Genomic DNA, 15,412 nt, shown 5'->3' on the forward strand with positions numbered 1-15,412 from the left:
AAATCCACCCAATCGGTGCGTGTTAATTGCAGATAACACCGAGAGGCATTTTTGTTTGACACATGTGATAATGGCACCGTTCGTCTGCTGCGCTATCGAGCAAGTCTTTTGTCTAATGCTGTTGGTGCGAGCATTTCGCTCGGGAAGCGGCTGTCACTGTCGTGGTGATTGTTGTCAATGTTAAACAGAGTGCAGGAAATAGATCGAAATCGAAACCGGCTAATCGTTTGCGTCCTGCGTGCTGTGGTACGATCGAATATGAGTGTCAAATCGATCGATCAACGTTCCGTGCGCATAGGTAAGTGGACGTTCGCGTCAGCAAAACGTTGTGCCCGTTTGTGTTCTTCTGCACTTGGATTCCCTACGCTGCCAATGTGTCGAAAAGTGCTGACAGCTAACCCCTATTTGTCTGTTGCCGTACAGTATTGATCGGTAAATGTGTGTTTGCAGGAGTAATGGAAAAGTATTGATTTTTTTTGCCACACCTAGAACGATTTGGGCGTAGGAAACGTATGGTTTGAGGGAGATAGAATTTAATACTGAATCTATTTTCATCCTTGGGAATCACATACTTGGCGGTGTTGTTATAAGACACTGTTTGCATATTTTATGTTTCTGTTACATGACGGCGTGCTATAAGCTAACGGATAAGTTAAATATTGACGCGCAAGGTGGATTTACGTTCTGCACTGACCTGAGCCATTTGCCAATGCTGGATAACGTTTAATTTTGCCTTTGCGATGTTTTGATTCCACCGCAAACCCATAACGGGGACGGGTAATGGGGCATTGTTTTTTTTTTTTTTGATGGACAATGCATTATGCTCGTCCTACACGTTAGTTCGCAGTTAAACGCGAAGCAGTGCAAAATTTGTCTAAATATTTTCCCGGCCGTATTTTCGTGCAGTGTACGGTGGAAGATCGTAGGGCATACGTTGAACATCCAACGCGTACGGAGGACGTTAGTGCTTAAGATAGACTTAGTGCTAAAGGGTGCCAATAAGTGGTTTGAGGTGATCTATTTACCCTTTACGCTGTGTCAAAGCCAATGGATCTGTTTGAGGTGGTGCAGAAAACGTGTGTGTGTGTCTGTATGCATTTGTGGTTTAAGCTTTTTCTACCGAACGAAACTGCTCGTCTGTCTGTTTGCTAGTGAATCGAAGGAGGCGATTTTGTTTTCACGCAGTGAGTGCATTGATGCGTTGCAGCTAGCGTACCACTTTTGACGGTCACAATATTAACCCACCAGTGACGTTTCTATCACCGGGTGAATATTGAGCGGATGTGATCACATTAGTGTGAGGTGAGTGTCATTGGTCTCCCGAGACGCTGTGACGCGTTCAGAGATGCGTACGATGAAATCTCATTAGTACCGGTTGACTGACGATCCCGTCGGAATGACGTTGGTGTAGCTGGTAGGATCGATTTAATCAAAGCGTAACCAAATCATGTTTCGTTCCGTTCGTAATGAGCTAACAATTGATAAAAGCGGTAAGCGGTGAAGATTAGCACTAAAACCATACCCGGTACGATACCGGTACGAAGCATATGAGGCAAACGAGAAATGGTTTCTTTTGCTGTGCGGAGGTCGCATTGTTCATTCGCACGTGAATGCGTTCGGGCGAAATGTGTCGCCCAGTCTCCGGGTCCGGGTTGGGTGGCACCACCAATTTATTCACCTTACCAAGTGTGAGTAATTATTTCTTCCGCAATCGTCCCGTATCGTTCCCCGTACGAGCGCGCTATTAATGTGACAGATGGAAGCTAATGACGAGCTAAGGCGACGTTGAAATCGCGTAGTGTTACGCGATCGTTACTGCATTGTTTCGGTAAAGCCGGTAGAATTCATGCACTCGAAATGTCTATTGCAGAACCATTACCATTCATATGCGTGTACTGTCGCGTATTGTTTTGAGTTTTTTTTTATTGTCATTTGCTCGAAAAAAGCCACCAAAGGTCTGAATATTGCGTTACGGGTGAGCCACCGGCGTGAACTATCATGCGTGGTTTCGGAGAATTAATGTTCGCCCCAGTCGCGAGATTACTTTTTGCAAGTGATTGGGCAATGATACAATAATTAAATTCGATTAATTTAATTGAGCTCTGCCCTGTGCGGTACAAGCCATCAAGAACACAACACAAAATAATGATTCAACTGTTTCCTGATCCCTGCTTGGTTGTACGTTGTTCTCCTCGCAGGTAAGAATGGGTGTTTGATGAACCAAATTTGGTAAGAAGAAGTAATTTCCAATCATGCTTACACCTGCACCTGGATTTGTGTTTTGATTTGGGTTTTTTGTTGTTGCTTATTTAATATTAAAGCGTATCTTTGCTTGTAAGTCGTTTTTTCCACTCCCATTAGAGGACGGAACCGAGTAGCGGCTAATAGAGCTCAGACGAACGTATCGTTCGTTATTGCCTCCATTATTTCCATATATCTCACCCAGCTCTCCTGATTTGGTTTTGTTTTTTTGCGCGAATGTATGAGTAGAAGATTGTAAGATGATTTTCATCTTTTCATACACAATTGTAATCGTACTCTGCAAATAGATGCGAACAAATGATAATGAGCGAGAGGATTAAATATGGATTTCTTAGAGAATCTTAACAACACTAGCCGATAGATTACTCTTCACCATTCTGCTTGTGTGTTGGAAATTGTTTGCAAATTTGTGACATTATTTACATTTCCTAACACACGCAATAAATAATGCTCTTAGTCACCCAAAAACGAAATGTTGAAAGCTCTTACTTCCATATAAAATCGTCATAAATTTGCAAAATTAACAATGCATTTGATAGTCATGTATGATTTTTGATTAAAAAAATCCGCACCTTAGCGAAAACAAAAAACCATTATTGGCGAATAAAGCCCCCTTTCAGCATGATATTGTCAGATAACTAAACTCGATACATAATTAGAAGGTGTGCTCCCTGTCTCTTGATTGCTTTATCGAAGCGTCTAAGGCGCTTAAAGTTGCATATTGTAAATGAGAAAAAAGGGTATTTTGTTTTTTTTTTTAAAAACTTCATAATTCCATCCCCACCCAACCGATGTGGCAAATCATATTTCCACCCGAAGACAAAACTTAATCAGTTCGTGCAACAGCATGCATGTTACATTCAAAGCATCATTCGAATAAATGGCTCGCTCTGAAAAACTCCGTTAGCTTCATTTCGCTACGTTACGTCTATGTCCGACCGCATCTGTCTACGAAATCGTTCGGGTTTTTGGTCCCCCCCATCCTTTCAATATCCTGCCATTCTCTCCTAACCACCGATCCGTAAACCTTGAGCATATATGTTGAACTCAAGGTACACCAGTCATCTGTAACATATAGGCCGTCACGACGCGTCCAATGCGTCTGTCTGCCCCAACAAGCGCTTATAATTTTTGTCGCATCCTTGGCCGATTCGATCGGCCGGTTCACCTAGTTATCCTTCCGCCCTAAGCTTCCTTCCGGTGGGTAAAAGTGATACGCGTCAGAGCAACGCTTGAAACTTGTCACTAAGTTCGTTTCCATCCTCCCCCCACCCTCCTCCTCTTGTACTATCGCGAGCGACGACGTGATCGGTGACATGATCGGTAGCCACCCTCGTCGAGTTGGTGTGGCTCGAACGCTTTAAAACCATTCTTTCACCATTGTTGTGGCTCTCGTGCTGGCAGTCTGGTTGCTCTTCATCGTACTGTCTCAACCCTCACCCCTTTTGCAGTGTGCAGTGACGAACATGAGGGAGACAGAGAAAAGGCAAAGAGAGGCGTTTGGTCTGTTGCGATCGCACTCATCTTGCGTCCGGCTGGGTTGATCTGCTCGAAGGGGTAGGAGTGAGTATATAAACTACTCGTCAACCCTGATGTTGGGTTCATTCGCTGAACTTAGCTTTTCCTCTCCTAACGTTTGGATGGTAGTGTCTTTTGTTCTTTCTTAGCAACATTTTAAGCTTTTACTGCATGCTAATCACCTAGCCGATTTCATAGTCAAAGCTCTGCGTGTGTCTTTGTGTGTGTGTGTGTGTTTCTTATACATTAATATTTTCGGAGACCTGAATAGTTTAGTAGCGACTATTCGTAACGACTGCACGCACCCCTTCACATCAGCATCCCCTTCAGTGCAGTTTTTTTTTTTGGGAGCGGAAACGAGTCGAAAGTTGGGGTGTTGGTTTGGTACGAGTCGACTCTATCTGTCCTATCCAATTTCATCGGCAGCAGTGGTCGGCAGTCCATGGCCTATATAGGATCGATCGGCCGAGAGTCGCTAGTTTTCGGCAATCGAAATCCATAATTGCGTAACGTTCACCAATCACTAACGATCGCAACCGGTCTCGTGTGACAAAGCGTGTTAGAAGTTGGTGGCCTCCCGCAAGCGTGCCATAGAGTGAGAGGATTCAAATCAAAACTGATTTTCAATCCTTTGCAGACGTCCGTTAGCAGCCAGTGAGTGTGGAACCATCTGGGGTACCAACAGCGACAGGTGAACAGTGTGATACAGTTGTACTCATCCTGACGGGGGGAAAAAAGGTGATAAAAAGGAAAAGCTAACGACTCCACGTTGCCGCCGAAGTATTACCCCTTTGGTGGTAAGAAGCGTTGTGTGTGAAAATTTGCGAAAAAACAAAGATGAAAACATTTCACACCCGTGATTCACAGTGAACGAAAGTGATACAACTTATTTACAACCGAGGTTGATTGACGAAATCAAAAGTGTGTATGTGCGCGTGTAGCGAGAGTACGAAAATTGGTTTACACTAGATCTGTGGAAGTGATAACGAAAGGAAGGCAGCCAATAGTTGCTGCTCAACGAAAGTGAAACATTATCCGGTGCACTGATATTCTATCTTCACTAACAGGTGAGTTATAGAATGTTCGGTGTTGCTGCCTTTTGTTTAGATTGGTTAGTTTGAAGATGTTTTGGATAGCTTTAAAAAAATAAGCAGTTGTTTGCGTGTTTGAGGTAATCCCAGTACCTATTTGTGTCTTTGAAGCCGCACGGTGATATGATCCCCCGATCTAGGTGATTTATTCTACACCTTTGCCGTGCATAAAAGCGGGTGCTGTAAATAGTATGTATATCTGCTGCTAATCGCGTAATTACGGTATTCACCTGACGGCCACACCGCTGGCCCTGAAGCACAAGGGAGCACATGTTACACAGAGAGGGCTATCCGCGCCTAGAATGCTTGCACACCCGCTCAAGCCGCTCAAGCCGCTCAAGCTCCACGCACTAGTCCGTAGTCTATAATTTATCCACATTTTTAACCCTCCAACTCGGTGTGTCAGTTCTCGGGACGCAGTGTAATCCATACTGGGCCAATGCCTCGGTCAATACACAGTTTGACTTTGAGACCCTCGGTGCTTCGGATGGTATCGAAGCAGGATGTACGATTGGGTAGGTGAAATGTCAAACCAGTTTGCTTTCCCAATGTAGCAGCACCCGCACCCGAGCATGAGTTATGGCCCACTGTTAGAGCGAGAGTGGTCTATCCAGCTCCCAGTAGTACCTAGTTCCTGCTTGACGATAGCTATTGTCTAGCACCACGTGACAGTGACGCGGAAATCATTTGGGGTGGATCCTTTGATTGATTTCCCTCTTAAACCGTGACAAAATTACCTCCCATCACTCATCAGCCATTTGAGGGTCACAAACCCAAGGGCCAGGTGTGCTGTGTGGATCGTATCTGCGCGGTGTCCAGCATTAGCCCTGACGATGTCCAAGTGGACATAAATCATGAAACCACCGCAAATGCCACACAAATGGTCACAATGAAAACCGACCCGTACTGATCATCCATCTCGTTGGGATCTTCGGTTGGGAGGTAAATTTGCCTTTCCCTACCTTTTATATTGGTGGACGCCCGTACTTGCGAAGCTATTATTAGTCGTCATCTTTTTCCACCACAAAAGAATGTGCGAACCGGTATCGCACTGTGACGCCGCCTTGTGCGGTTTTCAACCGATGAACTACTATCTGCATCGATCGTTCGATGGGGAAATGTGGCACGAGGGAATCATAAAAGTTGCCATCAACTGGTGGCGTCAAAACGGCACACAAGCAAATCGCACACTTACACACCCCACGTCAAGGGCTTTAGGGCATCGGAGCTCAAGGAAAGATGGCCGTGAGATGGTCCGAGTGTAAGGCAGACAGCGCAAGTGTACCATTGCGCAAGACTTGGGGCTAGACACCGGGCCAGGCGTTGACACTTGGTGGCTGGCGGTAGGTGGGCAATCCTTGTACATCGAATGCCATTCGGGTTGGTAGTTTTTACGCGCCATTATTCCATTATGAACACATCGGGACTATGTGGTTCGTTGCACATGCAATGCGATGATGTCACGGTGCTTCTGCATTTGCTTCGTAGAACGTGTTGCAGCGTTATCGAGCAGATGCAAACGAAGATGCAGATTGGATAATTGTATTATGTTCGCGAATGTGGCATATGTGGCAAGAATGTTTTAAACAATGATTTCCAATCGAAACACTTCTCGTACAGAAGGTATTAAGAATTTCTTTTATGCATCTTTTTCTCCACTCTAGCCAAACGATGGGTGCCGACTCGCAGACGAAAACGATCCTGTGCGCCAAAACGCCCGAACTCATCGAGACGGCAATTGCCGACCGTAAGCCAGAACAATCACAGACTGACCCACACAGCCGGGGAACGACGGCTGACATCCTAGTGGCGGAGCTGTCCCAATCAGACTCAACACTCTCCGGAGCACAGTTTGAGAAGGCTCTGCAAACCTGCAGCAATGTGGTGCACGAGGCAGAAGTGGACCGGAAGCTGAAGGAGATTGGTTCCGCTACACCCATCCTGCCATCGGAGATTGGGACGGATTTCAACTTTAAGCGGGAAATCGTCTGGAAAAATGTGGTAGGATTTCTGCTGCTACACATCTGTGGTTGGGTGGGGCTACATCTGGCATTCTGGCGATACTGCGACTATCGTACGACGCTTTACAGTACGTATTTGGATCGTTCGGCGCGTGTTTGCTTTCGAAACGAGATATGCTGATGTTTGCTTACTCTTCTGCTCCATCTAGCGCTATGGCTCATGTACGCCTCTGGACAGGGTGTAACGATGGGTGCCCATCGACTCTGGTCTCACCGGGCGTTCAAGGCGAAGCTCTGGCTGAGGATCATCCTGCTGTGGATGCATACGCTGGCCGGACAGAACTGCCTGTACGTGTGGGTTCGTGACCACCGACAGCACCACAAGTTCTCGGACACGGACGCCGACCCGCACAACGCTAATCGTGGTTTCTTTTTCTCGCACATTGGATGGCTGCTCTCCCGAAAGCACCCGAAGGTAAGTGACGCGTTACGAGCGCTGGCTGAGCGCAAAGTTGCACAACCGAAACGATACTTTATCCGTTGGGTTATTCTCTTCCACAGGTGATTGAATACGGCAAGAAGATCGACATGTCCGATCTAGAGGCAGATCCGCTGATTATGTTCCAAAAGGAGTAAGTACCGATCTTATTTACCATCCGTTGGTACACAGTATTCTCGAGCACTTGAGGCGTTCACGGTCAATCCGTTCGCTCATAATGAGATGGACCTAACCTTCACACAGGTGTCCATCGATCAATTACAGTGTATGCGAGGCTGTGTGGCTGAGTGTTGCCGCCTCACTAATGAATCGGTAAAGCTCGGTGCGCAATTGCTGAAGCCATCATAACGAAAGTGATCACCGTCAGCAGCATCGTGGTGAAAGAGCTGACCTCTGGTGCGGGCACTCACAGAAACACCGTGCGTGTACCGCCTTGAGTTACCGACCTGGGTTGGCTGTTCCATTATTCGACGGCCGTTGTTAATGACCGTGTCCAAGCGCAACCATTTTCGGAACGGTTTTGTCCATGTGTACGAAGAGATCGTTGACATTCGGTGGACGAGAGTGTTTACCCACACCCCGCTTGGTTGGATTCTGCCGACCTTGGAACCGTATTTGTACTCCAGTTCATTGAAGTACACTGCCTTGGTACATATGGAAACATTAAACATTAATGCTGGAGATGCGTTCCGCCACGATCCGACGTCATCGAGCGACTTAACCCAGCGTCCCAAGTGTGATAAATTGAACGATCGCTCGATAGGCGTGCACAGTGTCCAGTATGTGGGCTAGCCGAATGTTGCACCACATTTATTGCAAAGCTTTCTCTCTTCTCTCACTAGGCTTGCTTAATTTTTTTCCTCACGATTTCGGAGACCCAAATCTTACGAGACAACCGACCGTTACGAACGCACCCCGTCGGCTGTTCCGTGCTGTTGTCGTGGTTGTGGATTGCCTAATCTTTTTTTTTTGGTCGGTCTTTGCCGGACCCTTACTAAAGTTATGCAGCGACCTCTATCCTCTTGCCACCGACACGCAGCTTTTGTTGGTGGGGTTTGGAAAAGAAATACAATAAAACTCACCAAAAAGTTTATGGATACGAAAAAAAACATCTATCAGTGATGAAATAGACAACAGAAAGAGAGAGAGAAAGAGAGACGATAGGAAAGTTTGATCCGTAATGCAGCTCAAAATCTGAAGCTGATTTTGAATTTGCCAACCAATTTTTGGCTATCGCTCAAGGCTTTCTTTGTCCGGTTTCTTGCCTACGCATTTAGGAAACAAAACTATGAAACCAAACCAAGAAGCACTTATGGGAATAATCGAAATTTAACACCAAAAAGATGTTTGCGCTTTATTGTGCTTTAGTAGAGACCAGCTTTTGTCTTGGCAAATATTCAAATGTGCAATGGCTAAATCTTACCAATGTTTCAAGCCGATCAGTTTCTGTTTCATCCAGGATTTTTAAATTAATTAAATCCGTGTCGTATAATTACTACAAGACGCTTGCGCAACACTTTACGTTTCGCATAGTAATATCGGTTTGCTCTTTACCGATTTCGATTTAACATTTTCCACCTGGCAGAAAAGATGCTGTAATAAATTGATTTCGCTTGAGCCACGTCACAAACCGCGTCACGAGAGAAAGATCAGACCAGAAAACTGTTGACCTTGCCACATTTGGTGCGAGGCGTGCTGCGGCCTCCAGCAAGATGAATATATGAATTTAAGTAATAGAATAATTTTGACGGTCGACTTCAGTGCGCGGGATTGTTTCTTTTTTCTCTCTCTCATGTCTACGAAACCAAGCATTCGTGACGCCAATCCTTGTCAGCCATTTGCTTCGGATACGCGGATCCTTACGAAATGCATTGTTTTACCCAAAGTAGCAAAGACTTTTGAGCGCAGACATTTGAAACCATTTTCAAAAGCCCATCTGTGACGAAGGCTTTGCGAGGGTATAGGAAGCAGATTTCATTAGTTTAATTTATAGAGGAAAGATCGGCTGTTGTTTCATTTTCGTTCACAATCCAACGCGCAAATGGTTAGATTAATTTGTCTGATTTCCTCATGACGTCTGTGAGTTGTGTTTTGTAGAAATCATTCTAATTCCGGTGAGCTATGGCAATACAGAATGCAAAAGGCGTAGTGTAGAAAATTGCTTAATGAAGCGCAAAAGTACGACGAGATCATTTCCGACGTCGGATCGGACGAACGGTTGGATGAGTTTCGACAAAGTCAGCGAACACACCATCATCCACAGCTTGAGAAAAATATGGGGGAAAACCGTAATTGACGTACTGTAGCGAAAGATGATTCTTTTCGGCGAACATGAGTCGATCAACAAAACCGCCGAAAGTCAACCACCTGTGCGTGCCTCACAGCAAGCAGCGAGAAGGTTTTACTGTCCCAAAAGCGCACCAGCACCGGTGTGCCTTGGAATCTGACAGCTGGTTTGTATTAATGATATTGTACAGTAATATTCCATCTTGATTGATGATCGATTGGATAGCGAATTTAGCGCTGTTAAATGTTAATAAATTAACGATTGTGTTCGATGTACTAAAACGACAGGTTTCATCTTTATAAAACAATTTATACGTGTTTGCCCATTCAGCTACCTGTTCGCGGAAGACAATTCATCGACACAACAGTTTCCCAATTTCCATCCATCCACACTAATCGACATAAAATGAGGCACAGTCACGCGCTGTACGAGAGGCGTGATTAAAGCGATTTATTCGATCCGGTCTAGCCGTTTGAGCTAGTTTTCGTGTCGAGCGCCTAAAACACCGCCCGATTGTTGTTGGCGACCTTTACATTTGATTGTGATTCATTTTTATAAGAGACGTCCCCGAGGCCAGATCTGGGCCGTCTTACACGCAGTTTAGTGATTGGCACTAACCAGCCGCTGGTAGGTTGGCGCTTTTTGGTAGCATTGAGCTTTTCCGACAGCCGCATCAAGAAGGGTCCCTGGGTTAATCATCCTTGGGATGGCAGCTTAGCAACACCACCTTAGGTAGTCTATGATCAATCAAAAAATGTGTACATTCTTAGTATCGAAAACTTTTGTCCAAACAGCCTTCGATGACTTTCATTCATAGAAACACACAGAGATTGACTCCCGTTCGAATCTGGCCAGCAAACAAAACGAGGTCATACACCATGATTGATGGTGCTTTAATACAGATTTTGCAAAGTATTTAATTTTTTTTATTCAATCACGTAAGGTTAATCATCTCCCGTAGATTGTTACGCATGCGGATTGTGGATTGATTTTTAAACTATTTTTTTTGGAATTTATGTTTTCTTTAAAGTTTAAATCAAATTATGTATACCGTTGTTAATTAAATAAAATTGGTCCAAAGATAACGGTTCGCTTATCAAAGGTGACTCCCATAGTCCTTATTGGAACACGAGTTGTGTGTGTGTGTTTTTGGAACGAGTTCAATGAATGGATAAGATGACTTAGATAGCCTAGAGGGAAAGACGACACATTATGCAATCAGTATGCTGATGTTTCGAAAAGCGACCCAAAGCAACACCAACCACCAAATGGGATCTTCTTTGTTCGTCTTGCATAAATTATTTTGGCTTGAAGACAGATGTACCTGTTACCTGATCGCTGGAGAACCGAGGATGTCCAGTGGTAGGTTTAAATTTATTCAAAAATTATTGTTTTTTTGTTGTTTGTTTTGCTTAGCTTGGTTCTAGAAATTTTGAACCTGATCGGTTGGTTATCAGTACGGAGATGAGAAGGTATTGCGGGAAGTATTACCATTAGGAAGTAGGTCAAGGATAGCGGGGGTAAAATAGGCTGTCAAGAAACAAACAAAAAAAAACATTCACCTCATACGATCGCATGTCAGTGTGGTGACGGTAGTGCAGAAAATTTAAGACCGGATGGCGGGATAGTGCAAAGTCCTTGGTCCGTTACCAAAACAGAATGCAGAAGGTTTCACGCAGTTTAGAAATTATTAACCTTCTTTCCCACCCTATTGTTGGAACATTGTGAAGCGAATGATTGTGTACAAATGACATTTCCGGTAACAACGTTATGCACCGAAATGTGTTTTTTTCTCTCTCCAAACCACCAAAACACTGTCCGTTTGAATTCTAGGGAATTATCCAAGGAATTATCCGTTTGAATTATCCAAGGAAACGTGCACAATCGAATGTACGGATAGTAATTTATAAGCCTTTCAAATCGAGACTGAAGAGTGTGGATCACTGATCGTCTGAAAGATCAGGTTTAAACGGCACGGTGATTGATTTTTTTTTTCGATAGGTACAAAAACACACACAGACGATCGAACAATAGTTGTTCTCTTGAAGCGTACAAAAATACATCGATTGCGGCCATTTGCAAACTAAAACCCCCAACATCGAAAAGGTGACTGCGGCAATTATTAGCCGGTAACCGTGAGGCACCCAGCGGCATTTTTATGCGCTCTCTTCTAATGCACAAACGAATGGTAAAGAAAAGCTGCACTTGCATCCGATACTTAATGATGGCTGAAGGTTGCCAACTCTCCAGCACCGAAGGAAGGTCAGATCACTCGTGCTTAGGATAAACTCTTTTCGATCGTGTGCAGATGAAGTGATCGTTGCAGCGCACAAACGAACTGCCGTACGTAGTACGTGCGCAAACAATTGAGTACTACCCCTCGGGGGCAGACCAGCGCGTAATTGAACTTCAATTCATGGTCACCATTGGCGTTCGTACACAAAACACTAGGCTGTGGCATTATGGACCGTATGTTCGTTGGCCGGTTCATCATCGGCAGCCTTTACATACTCCGGTTCGCCCAGTAGCATAGACAACAAGGGGGAGGAGGGAGAGTGGTGAGTGGTGGTGAGCATACCAGCGAACCACTTCATTTGTGGGTCGTTCTTTCAACGTGTGCTTTAGTGTTATCCTTGACTGGTCGATTCGTCGACAGGGATACAAAGAGATCCATCTAGTGTGATGCTCCCAGCAGTAGATGGGATCGGTTGCGCAATATCGAGGTGATCAGTACGGCATCGTGCACAACACGTGTGGAATCACTGTGGACCTCTGCAGTGTAGCATATCGGTGTAGAGCACGCCACCGGCAACGTGCTCACTATTGGTTCCCGTATCCTGTTACACTGACCCCTTCATGAATACTCCGAAGTATCTCCGAAGTAAATGAGTCGCGCGAGATTGTCATTAGCTGGCAGGCAAAACAGTACAGCGGTCAGCGTCCACAGCACACTGGCAGCCAGTTTGCAGTGGCAACTTTCTTATTGTAATCGAACGACCCACTAGTCCGTGGTCAATAATTACATCTATCAGTAAACCACGCTTACAGGGAGGAGGAAGTCATTGAATCAAGGCTGCAAAACAATCGTTCTAAGAAATCATGGCATGCATTAAACGTGACCAGGACTGGTTTGCGTGCAGGTTCTCTGTGGGGAACTAACAAGAAATGGGCTTAAGCTACCCTCGGTGGTAGTAATGATATGGTTTTAGATTTTTTCCTCATCCACGCCACACAGAGCACTGTTGCTGTGAGATTAGCACGCATGATTAGGCATCGAAAAAAAAATACTGTACAGTACTTTGCTGATAAGTAGCATTGTGTATAGCTGTAAAAAAAAGCTTAATCCCCGTTCCCATATGAGACGAGCATCAACATGAGCTGCACATTATAAATGCGGCAAAATAAGGTATTCTCGTAATTTACTCAATAAAAATCCCCCCCCACAATCGATTAGTCAAAACTGTTGTGCAATATGAACATGGGCACATGTTTTAAAACTTTTTAGGAAATTAGGAGTAAAACTCGTTGTTTTGCTGCAATGTATTAAATGACAAATGATCTAACTTCTTCCTTCTTTTACTTTACTTTCAGTCATTATAAACTCCTCTACACAATTTTTGCTCTGTTTGGTCCTACGGCTATTCCGGTCTACTTCTGGGGAGAAAACCCCTGGTACGCTCTGTTCGTAGCGTTCTTCTTCCGTACGGTACTCAGCCTCAACGGGACCTGGTCGGTGAACAGTGCGGCACATATGTTTGGGACGCGTCCTTACGACAAGTGAGTACAAATGGTTGGATGTGTAGATAGCACAGCTAATTTTGTTGTTTGTTTTCATTCTGTGTAGAACCATGTGGCCAGTGGAGAACATGTTTGTGTCGTTCGTGGCCGTCGGTGAAGGTTGGCACAACTATCATCATGCCTTCCCGTGGGATTACCGAGCATCGGAGTACGGTACGCCGCTCAATTTAACCGGCACGCTAATCGATCTTTTGGCAAAGTTTGGTGCAGTGTACGATCGCAAAACGGCTACCCCGAACATGGTGAGTAAGACGCAGATGGCACAAAGAGCAGAATGTTGTAATAACGATTGATTTTCATCGATCGATCAGGTTAAAAACCGTGTCATGCGTACCGGTGACAAATCGCATCATACCTACGGTACAGATGAGGGCCGCAGTGCGTTTACCACGTTGTGGAACATCTGGAAGCATCCGTCCAACCCAAGCTACAACTCGATCCACACACCGAAGCCGAAGATATTGCAATCCGACGGTTACGCGCTCATTCCGGACGAGTTGAAGCAATCCGAAAGGGATGAGGAAATTCTGTCGAAGGAAAACGAAGAGCTGATGAGACGCCAGCAGGAAGAAGAGAACCGCACGACGGAAGCGAACCAAATCTACAACAAGCTGTCGAAATACATCAAGGAACAACAGCAATCGGTGCCGGAATCGGTGGACGAACTGTTACTACAGCAGTCGAACAATAATGTCGATAAAACTGCCACGGTACAAGGGAAGGCGGCACTGAACGTCCTCGACTGTAACGACAATGCGCTCGTAAAGCGGAAAGTAATCGTCGGCGGTGCATCATCCTCCGCCTCAAGTCACCATTAGATTAGACGGCAGGGTGGCTACTACCGTTAGTCATGATTTCGTTCGCATTAGTCGCCCGAAAACGAGCATGCATCGGTTCGATCTCTACACGCAATGCAGCACTCGCTACATCCAGCAACGATCCTGACGCGTGACGTCTGGGATCACTCTACCGGTACGAACCGATCCTGCTCGCTGGGCCCACAACTATTTTTAAACACAACAAACGCATTCGCGGGATTGGCTGTCCAAGCTAAGCTGTCTTTGAGATATGCTCAATGAAAATACCAAATGTACAGTGGATGCTTTCGATCAATTTGCTACTTAATTTTGCGCTCACGATCAAAATGGGCAACAACGAAACAAAGGGCCTGGAAGACAGTGAAGCCAGTTCCGATCCTGCTATACACATAAAGAACGTTGGAATGGTTTGATGTTTTTTACTTGCTCACCGTAGGTCTACCATCGAATGCGTTCGTCCAATATTTTACCCAGGAAAATAAACAGAAGTAGGTTTGGGTTCTGTTTTGATGTCTGTTAGAGTCTGTTGGAACCTTCGTACCCAGGAAGAATATTAACAGCAAGATAGGTGACGCTGTGCATCCTTTCCCAAGATTATTACGTTAATGACCTTTTTTATATTAATGCTTTTACCCTACCTTTACCGTAAGCTAAGTAAGCCAGCTAAGAAGAACGGATACACGGCCGGATGTTAAGCCGTAAAGTTCTTCACCTGTACAGAGAAGATGTGTCTCGTGTACGGATGTTTGTGGGGATTCTATTCTTTCTTTTTGGGGTAGGGATCACAAAACAAGAAACAAGAATAATAATTAAAAAAAAAAACAAATAAAAACATATTGAAACCAACTGAAACCACTAAACTTTGAATCGAAATATTTTAGAATTAAATAAAAGGTAGTTTTTTTACTATGATGTTAAGGCTAAAGGCCATGGTGCATGGCGATTTTGATTAGCATTCAAGCACATTCAACAATCAACTGATTGATATTTCAACCCTCTAGCGAAAGATTTCAATGGAAAAAGTAATGGTTTTATCTCGGAACTAAAAGGATCATCATCTGCTTTCTATACAAACGCGTTGATAATTGGCATTTAATTTTGAATCTTGCGTTTTTTTTGCTCCGAATCGTGTGATCTTACAGTTAGTACAGTGTGTGAGTCGGCTCTATACAAGACAT

General features: G+C 44.7%; 1 protein-coding gene across 2 annotated transcripts; it reads left to right on the top strand.

Annotated features, from left to right (window-relative positions):
• Nucleotides 1-3,442: 3,442 nt before the first annotated feature.
• Nucleotides 3,443-15,086, top strand: LOC125760680 (acyl-CoA Delta-9 desaturase-like). 2 transcript variants are annotated; one of them, XM_049421048.1, is made up of 8 exons: nucleotides 3,443-3,905; nucleotides 4,418-4,847; nucleotides 6,536-6,960; nucleotides 7,042-7,307; nucleotides 7,394-7,464; nucleotides 13,210-13,395; nucleotides 13,463-13,658; nucleotides 13,728-15,086. In XM_049421048.1, exons 3-8 carry the CDS (start codon nucleotides 6,543-6,545, stop codon nucleotides 14,232-14,234), a joined length of 1,644 nt encoding a protein of 547 aa, XP_049277005.1. In that variant the 5' UTR covers nucleotides 3,443-3,905; nucleotides 4,418-4,847; nucleotides 6,536-6,542; the 3' UTR covers nucleotides 14,235-15,086. The 2 variants fall into 2 exon arrangements, with proteins under 2 accessions (XP_049277005.1, XP_049277004.1); XM_049421047.1 differs by having other exon boundaries at nucleotides 3,443-4,847.
• Nucleotides 15,087-15,412: the final 326 nt, after the last annotated feature.

The sequence above is a fragment of the Anopheles funestus genome, chromosome 2RL (assembly GCF_943734845.2).
Source record: "Anopheles funestus chromosome 2RL, idAnoFuneDA-416_04, whole genome shotgun sequence".
NCBI lineage: Eukaryota > Metazoa > Arthropoda > Insecta > Diptera > Culicidae > Anopheles > Anopheles funestus.

Bases quoted from the DNA above. Each gene is read 5' to 3' on its own strand.
- LOC125760680 (XM_049421047.1), top strand. From the start codon at position 6,543: ATGGGTGCCGACTCGCAGACGAAAACGATCCTGTGCGCCAAAACGCCC. The intron at 7,465-13,209 runs GTAAGTACCGAT...CTTTACTTTCAG, and splicing joins CTGATTATGTTCCAAAAGGA to TCATTATAAACTCCTCTACA. The intron at 13,396-13,462 runs GTGAGTACAAAT...CATTCTGTGTAG, and splicing joins GGGACGCGTCCTTACGACAA to AACCATGTGGCCAGTGGAGA.